The 13,554-nt window shown below is 39.5% G+C and overlaps 1 protein-coding gene across 4 annotated transcripts in view; it reads right to left on the reverse strand.

Annotated features, from left to right (window-relative positions):
- Positions 1–1,067: 1,067 nt before the first annotated feature.
- VEPH1 (ventricular zone expressed PH domain containing 1) overlaps positions 1,068–13,554 on the reverse strand; it is a 215,166-nt gene continuing 202,679 nt past the window's right edge. For 3 of the 4 annotated variants that reach the window (XM_024740169.1, XM_024740167.1, XM_024740168.1), the window contains exons 13-14: positions 5,734–5,870; positions 1,068–1,761 (exon numbers count right to left, since the gene is read on the reverse strand). In XM_024740169.1, the coding sequence (XP_024595937.1) occupies positions 1,525–1,761; positions 5,734–5,870 (374 nt within the window). In that variant the 3' untranslated portion in view covers positions 1,068–1,524. Of the gene's footprint in view, positions 1,762–3,883; positions 3,959–5,733; positions 5,871–13,554 lie in introns of those variants that run through there. The other variant, XM_024740170.1, reaches the window with a different exon arrangement.

The raw sequence follows: 13,554 nt of genomic DNA on the forward strand, positions 1-13,554 counted from the left end.
CATGGCTTAGCTGGGTCCTCTGCTCAAGGTTTCACAAAGCTGCAATCAAGGTGTTGGCTGGGAATGGGCTTTATCTGAGGCTCAGGATCCTCTTCCAAGCGGCTCACTGATTGTGGCAAAATTCATTTCCTTGAAGCTGTAGAACTTGTTGCAGCTTATTCAAGGCCAGTGGGAGAGACTCTGACTTGCTCACCCTCTTTCAAAGGGCTCAACTGATTAGGTCAGGCCCACCCAGGATCATATCCTCTCAATTAACTCAAAGTCAGCTGATTAAGGACCTTAATTATATCTGGAAAATTTCCTTCATCTTTGCCATGTAATGTAACATAATCATGGTAGAGACTATCCTATCCCTTTTGCCATATTCTATTAGTTAGAAGCAAGTTATAGGTCCCACCACACTCAGGGTGAGGAGGTTATACCAGGGTTTGGGTCACTGGAAGTCATTCTAGAATTCTGCCTACTACAGCTTAATTTTTTTTTTTAATTATGGGTAATGGCAAAAACCAATAAATGTTTGTAATTTGGAGATATTAAAGTGTTGAATACAAAGAAGAAACGTACAGAACTTTAAAATCTCAAAGTTTAATGGAAATGACACATATTTTGAAGATGGGAAAATGGTTTTCTGTGCTTATCCTGGCTTACACTTACTGCCTTGGGCACGAGAAATATCCAAGTATCTAAACTTTAGATCATATTATATGAACCTAAAAGGAATAATCAAATAAGGGGTTTGAAGGACATTTAATTACATAATTGGCTTAACTTGAGAACCATTTTACAAAGTATTAGCCTCACTTGTATTAGGAGAGGATAAATGTAATTATATTTCCGTAAGTAAGTTATGTGGTTTTCCTCAGTGTTCATCAATTTGACTTTTCCTTGTAGGTTTTTTTTTCTTTTAATACTTTTTTTTTTGTGTGTGTGTGGTATGTGGGCCTCTCACTGTTGTGGCCTCTCCTGCTGCAGAGCACAGGCTTCGGACGCACAGGCTCAGCGGCCATGGCTCATGGGCCCAGCCGCTCCGCGGCATGTGGGATCTTCCTGGACCGGGACTCGAACCCGTGTCCCCTGCACCAGCAGGCAGACTCTCAACCACTGTGCCACCAGGGAAGCCCCTTCTTTTAATACTTTTGACAGATTATTTTTCATCAGAAGTACGTAATCTTCCCTTAGGATAGGTAGTTCAGGTATCTTTTAAAGTTGTTTTCTTACAATGTACAATAACATGTCTATGGAAGTTTCTAGATCCCTACTCTCCCCTTTCTGGCTTCATACCATCCGTAGCTCCTTTTCCCATATGCCTCACACAGCTGTTCTGGAGTTAATGCAAATGCCATGTGGATCTGAAATGTACTCAGGATCTTGCCACTTTTAGGTCCTGCTTCTTGGGGAAAACTGCTCCATTGGTATTTAATAAAAAACAGCATGACATGGTGAATTTATCTCTTTTTCCTGACATTGGCAATGACAGTGCAATGCCCATTGTATACAACTGGTGTGAGGTCGGCTTGCAAATCCCTACAGATATGTGGTTACTTCCCTACTTTCCCTCTCTTTTGCTTGGGCAACTGCCACATTGATGCACTGGAGCCACTCTTCTGCATTCTTCTCATCCTTGGCCTTGAAAACATAGCTTTTATTGTCTGTGAAGATTTCGAAAGCCCGAGGGAGAGAGCGGTCCCTGCGTTTCTTGGCCACAACTTTCACACTCTGTACTTTGCTGAGTTCTATTGGTGAGTCATCAGGATCATCTTTCTGAAATGCATGGGAAGGAAAGAACATGAGCTAGCTTTCAATAGTATGGAAAGATCTCTGGCTCCTGGAGAATTTTCTAAGAGGATCAGAATCCTTTCACTTCATGTGGCTTAAGACCTTTGTTATTTTGGGTGCTAAAGCCTCAAAGAGTCATTAGAGCAAATGAAGGAGTGAGCAACTGGCTTTTTGTTGTACTATCTAGGGTTGAAACAAAACAGCCAATTTATAGAAAATTATTATACAGTGGGATTGGGAAAAATGCTTGATTCCTATTTCTTTGACTTTATGTCATTTTCTACTGACATTAACACTGTATTAATAGAGCAAAATGCAGCAGTACAATTTGGGGTAATATTAACTCAGAATCTGAGATAATTTTACAGGCTTGACATTTAATTTTCTTTTGTGTTACCTCTGAGAAAGAGGTATTAATTGAACAAACAGGGTTCCAATGTTTAAGTCGAAGAAACTGTTTTTGAAACTCTCTTGAGCTTTGGAAGCATGATTTGTCCACAAACATTAAGGGAAGGAATATTTAATGATGTTACATTTTCTTTGCATTAAAGCAGATGCTTAAGGATCTCTCTAACACCAGAGTCATCATGGTGGGCTAGCATGAATATTTTTAAGGAGTCAGATACTTCTTTAAAGCAATTTCAGGTCTTTAATATTCCTGAGCCCATTCTGTCCACTGGAGAATGTACCTGTGTTTGAGAATCTTGCTTACCCTCCTTTCCCATCTCCCTTTCACAATCACCCTTCTCTCACTTTGCAGTGGAAAGGCATCTTTTCCACTCATCCTAAACTTTCTATGGTGCATTGTCCACCTTGGAAAAATCTCAGGAGCATCAAACAAAAAGAGTAATTCAAAATACTGATGTCAGCAGAATAGAGAGTCCAGAAATAAACCCACCTATGGTTAATTAATCTTGAACAAAGGAGGCAAGAATATACAATGGGAAAAAGACAGTCTCTTCAGAAAGTGGTGTTGGGAAAGTTGGACAGCTGCATGTAAGTCAATGAAGTTAGAACACACCCTCATACCACACACAAAAATAAACTCAAAATTGAGTAAAGACTTAAACATAAGACATGACACCTCATAGACCTCTTAGAAGAGACCATAGGCAAAATATTCTCTGACATAAATAGTACCAATGTTTTCTTAGGTCAGTCTCCCAAGGCAATAGAAGTAAAAACAAAGTAAACAAATGAAACCTAATCAAACTTACAAGCTTTTGCACAGCAAAAGAAACCATAAACAAAACGAAAAGACAAACTGCAGAATGGGATAAAATATTTGCAAATGATGCAGCTGACAAGGGCTTAATTTCCAAAATATGCATACAGCTCATACAACTCAACAACAAAAAAACAAACAACCCAATGGAAAAATGGGCGGAAGACCTAAATAGACATTTCTCCAAAGAAAAAATACAGATGGCCAATAGGCACATGAAAAGATGCTCAACATCGCTAATTATTAGAGAAATGCAAATCAAAACTGTAATAAGGTACCACCTCACACCAGTCGGAATGGCCATCATTAAAAAGTCTACAAATAACAAAATGCTGGAGAGGGTGTGGAGAAAAGGGAACCCTCTTACACTGTTGGTGGGAATGTAAGTTGGTGCAGCCACCGTGGAAACAGTACGGATATTCCTCAGAAAACTAAAAATAGAATTACCATATGATTCAGCAATCCCACTCCTGGGCATATATCTGGACAAAACTGTAATTCATAAAGATACATGCAACCCTATGTTCATAGCAGCACTATTCACAATAGCCAAGGCATGGAAACAACCTAAATGTCCATCAACAGATGAATGGATAAGGAAGATGTGGTACATATATACAATGGACTATTACTCAGCCACAACTACCAAGCTCACGCACCACAACTACTGAAGCCCGCGTGCTTAGAGCTCATGCTCTGCAACAAGAGAAGCCACTGCAATGAGAAGCCCACACACCGCAACGAAGAGTAGCCCCCGCTCACCGCAACTAGAGAAAGCCTGTGCACAGCAACGAAGACCCAGTGCAGCCAAAAAAAAAAAAAAAAGTGAAAAATAAGACACTATAGTCTTTTAGTTCTTACTTTAAAATGCACATTTTCCTCATTTACAAGAAAATCCCTTTATGATGTGGCTGAAGCTTCAGCTGGACTGCTGACCACTGCATGGTTACTGTCTCCCTGGGGATGAGAGGGATTTTGCTGTGGTCTTCACGCTACATTATATTATTTCCTAATATTTGAGCCAAATGTTCTGTCATATTTCTGGAATGTCAAACCATTATTTCCTGATAAAGATGTCAAATAAGTTAGCCAATTATACAATAGCTTATTCTCTAAACTTTATTAAAAAGCTCCGAATCAAGAAGTATAAAGGTCATTATTTGAGTTCAGGAAAAACATTCTTATGCACTAACTCTACTTTGTTAATGCATAAGAGGGATCTGAAAAATCACTACATCTTAACTTCTATTCTGATTTCTTTAATAAAGACAGGAAATTCAAATGGTCATTTTAAACATTTTAAAAATGCTTCAGTGTGAACCTATGCTAAAAAAATGTTTCCTTAAACCGCCAATAACTTTTCAAATTGAACACACCATTATACTTCCCAGTTAAAAAGACCTTCAGCCCATCTGTATATTTTATAAAACACACAGATGAAGAAAGTAACACGAGTTCAAAGTAGATGTCACCAAAATGTTCTTTTTCATTCAAAAAGTTAATGTGAAGTCTTATTAACTAAAAGAGCGTTGATCAGAATTTGTCATAATTCAGATACACCATACTTGATTCCTGTTGAGTAGTAAGTTCAAATAAATTTTGTAACGAGCACTCCAAAGATATAGTGCATGTGCTCTTAGTGAAATGTAATTTTTAAGTAATTTAACACTCTCATTAATTAATTCAGACATAGTTTGGTTTGCCTCTGACCCTGTATTTTAAGTGTACATGGGAAGCTGGACAGTGTACCCATTTAAGAACATGCCTTGGTGTCACATTGCCTGAGCCTAACTCCAGTTTTACCCTTTCTCACCTTACTGGCTCTAACCTTGGACAAGCCTATCAGTCTCTTTGTGCCTCAGTTTCTCCATCTACAAAATGGCAATAACAATAGTGCTGACCTCAAAGGATTGTTCCGAAGATAGATAGAGGCAATCCAGTGTGGCATGTGATAAGCTTTGTTAAGTTATTATTATTATATCTCAAAATGGTCAAGAAGTAGGTCAAAATTTCATGCTCCCTGATCTGTAATGAGTAGAGTTTAATGATAAATAAAACTGATTTGAAAAGAAAGGGATAACTTTGCATTGTTGATTGCAATAGAATATTATTTCACAAGTTTCCCACTGAAAATTCAGAATATGAATATTTACTGAGCATCCTACTTCAGATTGAAAATTATATTAAATATTTATTAATTCTTTCAGAATTTTATTGTTTTCATTAACTGAATATTAAATGAATGAAAGATAGTAATATTTTTCCCTAATCAGAATTGAATTTGGTTGACTACAAAAAGTACTTAAAATAAATCAGCCTTTTTTTCTTCCTCCCTGCCTACTGTCTCCTTCGTCAGGTCCCCACCTCCAAATATAACCTTCAATCCTAAAAGAAGTCAGAGCCAATGTCATAAGCCACACATTTATTTAGGTGATCCACAAGGAAACAGCAGGTATGGTATTCAAGTCGAGATCCCCGGGTACACCTTCTGTGGTTCGTCTTCTAAAACTTAAGTTAACCAAAAAACCCTCCCGTAATAAACTGAAGAGGTACAGTGAACCAACTAACATAGGAATGAACAGAGTAGACAGTCAAAGGGGCATATATAATAAAATGACACTGTAAAATGGAGAAGGAAAACATTATTGGCTTTTTAACTCAAGACAAAATGCCTAGCTGGCAGAGATCAAGACCTTAAAAATGCAAGTGTAAAAGATGGTAGGGGTACTTACAGACTTTCCTTTTTGAAACAGAAGTTGATTTCCAGCCAGTGTAAAATAGCGGGTTTTCCACCTTTTGATGAACTTCCATCTGACTTGCTTCTCTTTAAGTTTTCCTTCTATGAGAGGCTGGCCATCTTGATTTACAACTGTTGAAGGTAACAGAACGATCAAGCCATTTATTTTCCATTATTTATCTGGCAAGTGATCAAAAGTCAGAATTGTACAGTGAACCAGACCCAGTAAGTACATTTGGATAATGGGCTAACAAATTATAAATTTGGTTAACCTTCCCCCTTTGTCCCTAAAAGAATGCACAATTTAGGTATGATAATGGGAAAGTGTTGAAAGCCCCCATCGAGATTTGCAAAAGGAACATAGTTCACGAAAAGAGCATTTGGTTAGCAGGTTTTTTTTGCGGTATGCGGGCCTCTCACTGTTGTGGCCCCTCCCGCTGCGGAGCACAGGCTCCGGACGCGCAGGCCCAGAGGCCATGGCTCACGGGCCCAGCAGCTCCGCAGCACGTGGGATCCTCCCGGACCGGGGCATGAACCCGTGTCCCCTGCAACGGCAGGCAGACTCTCAACCACTGCGCCACCAGGGAAGCCCTGGTTAGCAGTTTTGTAAGGTTCATCCAGACATTCAGCTTTCTGTGCTTCCTAACTCCTTTGTTTCATGGTATTCCGTTCACGTGAACTGCTTAGAAATATAACTTTATAAATAATCATAAACCAAGTATATTTAGCTATTTGTCAGCAAAAGTCAATGTAGTGCTCCAAAAGATGTGTTTTTCTGAATCCTTAACAGCTGCAAAGGCAAACTTACCTAACTCTTTTGAACATGATTTTTCCACTCTGGTACACACACACTCTGTCTCCACTGTCCATATTTGAATCTTCACCTAGTTAAAAACTGATCGTTTCATGTTTCAACTCAAACGTTGCTTCCTCTGGGAGACCTTTTCCAAACCCAGACTCGAGTGACTGTCTTCTATATGTTCTCAAAGCAACTGGCGTGTTTCTTTTCTATCAGGTATCATCATTTGTAGATGATTATTGGTATTTACCTTATTAATGTCTTTCTTTCCCATTCAACTGAAAGCTCCATGAGGGCAGGGTCTTTGCTTTGTTCACTATTGTTACATCAGGCATCTAACCTAGTATGGAGTCTATAAATTTCTGTCGAATGAGTGAATGAATGGATTCATTTTACACTGAAGTAGAGTGTGTATGATTACACATAACCATAGAATTAGAAATCCGGTTACAATGTCAGAAGTTTAAATGTTGAACTGAAGAATTCCATTTGTTTTACCAACTACATAAGATTCACTCTTCAAATTTCAAAATCATGTGAAAGCATCTGATTTCTGGGGAGTATGACAATATTTATTTATATACATTAATGTTCAATTTTCATAGCACCTTGAAAGTGATGAAATTTGTTAATCACTATGAAATTTGGACAGTACCTCTTTAACCATATGAACACAACCTATCCTTCCCATCTACCATTTCTCTTATCTAACGTAGGTAAAAAAATTACCTCAGACAGGGGATTTGTCCACCTTAACAGCACTGCTGGGTTAAGAATAATGCAATGTATAGTTTTTATAAACAAAGTTCTATTAAAGTTAATCTAGCTATTTTCCCTTCTTGTCTGATGACTAGTCAATTGGATGTTCCATTGTCAATCCCAAATTAAGGCTAATAACTGAAACAACATATGAAATATATTGTTAGATAGTGATAGGGTTATGATGAAGGTAGAATAGAGAGTGAGTGACTTGGGGGTTGGTGCACATGCATTTAAGCGGTCAGGAAAGAGCTTGCATATTTGAGGTGGCATTTAATCTGAGGCTTCAGTGATGAGAAGCGTCCCCCATTTTCTGCAATGCTCCATGGTGGCTAGTACTAGGTATAGCAGAGGGTATGGAAAGCAGTCACTCAAGAATCATTGACAATCAATGTCAAAAAATTATCTCAGGGCTTCCCTGGTGGCGCAGTGGTTGAGAGTCCGCCTGCTGATGCAGGGGACACAGGTTCGTGCCCCGGTCCGGGAGGATCCCACATGCCGCGGAGCGGCTGGGCCCGTGAGCCATGGCCGCTGGGCTTGTGCGTCCGGAGCCTGTGCTCCACAACGGGAGAGGCCACAACAGTGAGAGGCCCGCGCACAGCAAAAAAAAAAAAAAAAAAAAAAAAAAAAAAAAAAATTATCTCAGTGTTCTGCTTTGCTTTACTAGGAATCATCTGATTTAGAGTTTTCTTAAAGCTAGTATGCTCTTTGCAAATTTAAATTTTCCATAAACACAGTGCTTGCTTCCTTTGTGCAGCAGGTAAAGCACTTAGGACACCATGTCTTCCCCACGTGCTACTGGTCCTAGAGGGCAGGTACAGCCTGCTTGCCCTGTGCTCACAGTGTCGGCCTGGGCTAGGGGTTCCATGAATGTCTGCTAACACGTGCTGTTGAGTCATGAAGAGTGCAGCAGCCTGTCTGGGAGGAGGAAGGGAAGGTCCAACGGAGTTTCAAGAGGAGAAAACAAACCAACAAGCAACTAAGTAACAACAAGGAAAAACCCAAGCCAAAAATAGGATTAATTTTTTTCTAAAACACCCATTTCCTATGCTTTCAAATTAGAAAAAAATGCTGATCTAATTGTAATGTTGAAGGATCTTTGAATAACAATTCAGAAGAGTTAGATTCGAGTCCTCTTAACCACTGATTTCTGCTCAGCGAAGAGGAAATAATAATCACTCCCACCTGCTTTACAAGGATGTTGAGAGATCAAAAATCAAAATAAAGAGATTTATGTGAGGACACTAGGTAAGTAGCAAAGAACTACTACCCCGTCCCCCTCTTTTATTAAAGAGATTTATGTGAGGACACTAGGTAAGTAGCAAAGAACTACTACCCCGTCCCCCTCTTTTATTAAAGAACTTACTTCACCTTTTGTAACCACATTGCTGTCTTGCCATTTTTAATGGTAAGATGATTTAATATAATGCAATGTCATTTAATAACAGAATATTTTTCCAGTCTTTCTCCCATATTTACTCAGAGAAACATTTGAAATAGTCATGATATCTGAGCTGATTTGAAGTCACTATCGGTTTAGGTAATATTTAAGCACATGTGTCCTTCTAGATCTGACATAGGGAATTAGCTACAAGAACTTCTCCTCAACATAGATCCAAATCTCAAGGCAGGTCCAAATGGTTCACTTTAAGTGTATGTGACGGAAGTCGCACTTGGCAAAATAGTTGAGGGAATTGTTTGAGACATGGAGTGGCTGGGATATCATACCCACATACCCACATGCCCACAATGACTGTGAGAGACACCAGAGAAAATGATAGGCCTCCTGGAGAACAAAAGGATGAAGGATGATGGAGAAATGCTGCTAAGTGAAGACTTTTCACTGTAGCCCAGTGAAAGTGGATCCCAGGGAAAAAGTCCATGGAAAGGATTTTAGGAAGGAAATGTTAGAAGCACTTTAAACTAGCTGCATGTTAGGGCCTTAATTTAGGCATCAGAGTCAGCTTCAGATAATATGTAAAAGCCAGGCTATTTGTAGCTGTAGGATTAATTTTAAAATAGTTTCAAAAGGCAAAGAAAAAAAAAAAAAAGACAAATTTTTTTCCAGTGGCTATCCCAGGTCCTAAAATTTTTTTTTTTATAATTATGTCTGGCTTATGCGTGACTGGCCATGTGTCCTTTTAATAGGCCTATTGTCCATAGCATGTCCTGGTAAGCGATAATTCTCATATGATATTGCAGTCTCTTCATGGTCAAAACAGGGAACTAATTCTTTCTAAGGATGATCATATTCCACTTGAAAAATAACATGTGGAATGAGCCTATGAGGGAATGATTGTGTGTCTAAAACTATCTTGTTTGCACATAATGCATAAAGGATATTTAAATATTTTCTCTCTTGCCAATTAACACATAATTTCATTCAAAGCACCACAATTTGGCTAAGACATTCTTTACCAACCAGGATCTGTTCCTTTTTTAAATTATCAGTTGGCTGAAAAAACTATGGAATATTAAACTGAATTCTCTAGTGCAATTGGAACCCAAACTATTACCATGTTTATCAACTTAAAAGTCTTTTAGAATGCTAATACAAATGGTCATATATTAATTGTATTCCTTTTGTGCACCAAGAGTTGAAAATATTTATGTTGATAAAAGATGAAATTTGAAGGTGTTAGTCTTACTCAACACAAAGTTGGTGAATAAGAGTGAAATAATATCAGACCAGATACCTTAAAGCAAGAAAGAATATTCCTCTGTTGATCTACCAACGATATCCAGTCATCTCACACATAATTTTGAGCACAGATAAGCTGTAAGGCACTGTGTTTGGATCTGAGGGGGTCATAAAGCCCAGCTCAGAGAGCTTGAGTTTATCATCTTGTGGGGAGATAAAGCATTTTACGAATTTGACAACTCAGTGTAGAGTTTGGCAAGTGCCCCTGCAGAAGTAAAAGCCAAGCATTACAGAACTCAAAGAAAGGAAATTCTTCCAGCTGGGAGAGGGTGACATGGGGGCTGGGCCCCTGCTGAAGAAGGGAGAAAGGAACTTCTAGGAGGAGTACAGAGAAGGCCTGAGGTAACAAGTGGGACATGTGAAAAAAAGTGCATGAAAGAAAAAAACTTAAAGAAGCTGGAAGAATCAATGAACTCAGAAGCAAGTTCACTTCTTCTGCAAGTAAAGCAGTCACTTTGGTCAAAGTCATGAGCTGAAGGTAGGGGATCAGCAGGCGATTCAAGACTTTTTGGTGTAAGATCCAGGAAAGAGATTGGGTATCAAATAGTCATGGGGAGGCCATACTGGACTTCATTTGAAAGTTCTTCTGAAATCCCATTAGAAAGGACCTTGCTTCAAGACTTTTTGGTGTAAGATCCAGGAAAGAGATTGGGTATCAAATAGTCATGGGGAGGCCATACTGGACTTCATTTGAAAGTTCTTCTGAAATCCCATTAGAAAGGACCTTGCTTTTCTTAAGGACCAAGGAGGGGCCTAGAGCCTGCGAAGGTCCAGCTAGCACAGACATGAAGCCTCACAGACCCCAGATGGGATCTGCTACGGATCAGGCATGGCTGCAGCAGGAAACAGGGGCACCTCAAGCTGGGCAACTGAGGGCAGTTAATAAAGGGACTACTTACACAGATGTGGGCAAGGTGTAGGAAAAGCACCTTAGTACTCTGGGGCCAGGAGCCAGGAGGAGGCATAACACCCCTCTCTGGCTGAAGAGGAAAGCGAAGAGAACAGTTAGGACCCAGAAGGAGACCTGTATGCAAGAGTGCTGCCTGACAGGAGTTGTGGCTGTGGATTGAGGACACAGTCAACCTGCGGTGACCAAGCAGGGAGGGAGTCGGGAATAAATAAGCAGACCTCACTCTGCTCCCTCCCTCTGATCTCCTGCCAGAATGTAACTGAAAGCCAGAAGTAAGGAGAATGGAACACCCTGGGAGGCACCTATTCTAAACTGGGTGTAGGAAGCAGAAAAGCTTCTTGGAGAAAATGTGTCTGAGCTGAATTCTGAAGGACAAGTAGCAGTGATGAAGGTGAAGTGAAGAAGGATATTCTGAAAAAAAAAAAACCCAAAACATATGCAAAGGGCTGAGGCCGACAGAGTGGGCATGAAATGCATTCTAGGAACTGTCACTCATTCTTTGTGATGGAACCTGGCGGGGCTTGGCAAACGAGATGTGATGTGAGATTCAAGAAGAGACTCATCCTGAAGATCCCTGGACATCGTGCAAAGTGGAAGCTAATACTTTGTAACATAACATCATAAAAAATAATAATTTCTGTAGTCATATAACCCCTTTATCTCAAGAGCACAAGAGCTCAATAATTCAAGGTCTCCACCTTGTTTTAAGATCTGTTGCAATTGTGAATATGTTTTTAGCCAATTATAATTTAGTTAAACATAGTGTGTCGAACGCCATGTTTACTCCTTACTATAATAAATCATACAGGGCTGTACCAAAGACTTTCTCTGGCCTAGGCCTAGGGCTGATGAGGTAAGGGCAGTGACTTTGGAGTCAGACCTCAGGTGAAGCCCAGAATCTGTTACTTTAACAGCTGACTTGTCTTGTACAAGTTGTTTAACTTCACTGAGCTTCAATTTCCTCTTCTCCAAAGATGTCATGCTTAACAACAGGGCCACTGTGAATGGCTGTGCACTGCACAAAAACACTCAGCCAAGGGGTAAGTAGGGGCTGAAATTCGGCCCGAATTTTGCTGTTTAAGTCTACACCCCCAAGTGGACATCATCCACCATAAATAAAGGCACAAAAATGCTGTAAAGGTTAACAGTAGCCTTGCTTAACTAAGTCCTGGTACATAATACGGGGTCAACAAATAGTAGCTACTATCATCATGATCATGACCATGGTCATGAACATAAACTCATCATCATCTCTTACTGTGATGATGAATGGGTGGTTTTTATAAATACCATATCCTAATGACTTTAGGATAAAACCCATCTCCCTCCCTCCAATTAAGGATGTAATGAAACCTACACTATATTAAAGTGTTAGGAACAGTGAGAGAATTCAGAGTAAGACGGGAAACCCTTTTAAAGTTCAAGGACTGCAGGCTTTGAACTTGAGGTGTCACAAGCAATTCAAAGAGTCCCAAAGGGAGGTGAACTCTTCTGTTGTTGAGTAACAGATCCACTTGTTCACAAAGACTGCCATATTCAAGCTAATCCAATAGTGGATTGGGCTGCACTGGGAGCCTTTTCCACATCATTGGTGGTCGCTCCCTTTTATTCCAGAGTTCCTGCTTATTCTTATGACAGTAGGTGGTGACATGTCCCCCACCGTTAGCTACTATTCACACTGTACCGAACTCTATCCATACCCAGAAGTTCCTTATATGTATGCTTTCTGGCTTACGCAACTTTTGTCTTGAAAATATTGCATTGTACAAGAATAATTAAGACAGTTGTGAATTTAATTTGTGATGTTCGAATTCTTAGATATTTTTTCTTGATTGTTAAAGACAAATACCTTCAAAAGAAGGCATATTCTGGAAGAAAAAACGTCAATCTCAAATACTTAGTTTTAAAAGAAGAACTGAGAAAAAGTATGTCTTTTAAAAACTTTTCCCTTGAAATGACTGCTTCTGGGAATTACAACTCCTGTACAGTCTGTGGGGAATTATTTTTTATGTATTGAGAGTCTCAACTTTACTTCAATTCCCTTCTATGGTTTTACTGATTTTCTTGTATGTGTGCCAGTTCTAATAAAGCCAACTCTAATTACAGAGGATATGCTTAAAGAGGGATAGAATCATTAAATGAGGAGGTCATAGGAGCCACATTTAGTAGGCTGAGCATCTGTGGTTTCTGAAATCACTGAGGATTGTAACAAATGGCATGTTTCGTATGAATATCCAGGCAGTGTTTTAGAAGCTCATATTTCCTTACAGTAGTAAATAAACGAGGAGGTATCATCCAGCATCCATTTTGTAACATCCTACAAGATGTGTGGGGTCCAAAAAAGGACAAACTCATTTTGACAGCAGCCCTTTGAGGGCACTTTCACATGTGCCGAATGGCTTCCTTTCTCAGTAATTTCATACCCATCAAAATGCAGTCTGCTTTCTAGGCTTCTCTATTAATCACTGAAATATTGTTCTAAAAAAAGCCTCAGAACTACTCTTTTATAAGCTTGTACAGCAGTGTTTCCCAAACTGTTCTGAGGGCCACCTACATCAGAATTACCTGCTGGCTTCTTAAAATGCACGCTACAAGGAACCACCCCAAACCTACTGAAGCGAAATTTTGGGGTAGGGTGAGGGACCCT

This window comes from Neophocaena asiaeorientalis, unplaced genomic scaffold (assembly GCF_003031525.2).
Source record: "Neophocaena asiaeorientalis asiaeorientalis breed wild unplaced genomic scaffold, Neophocaena_asiaeorientalis_V1.1 scaffold50, whole genome shotgun sequence".
Classification (NCBI taxonomy): Eukaryota; Metazoa; Chordata; class Mammalia; order Artiodactyla; family Phocoenidae; genus Neophocaena; species Neophocaena asiaeorientalis.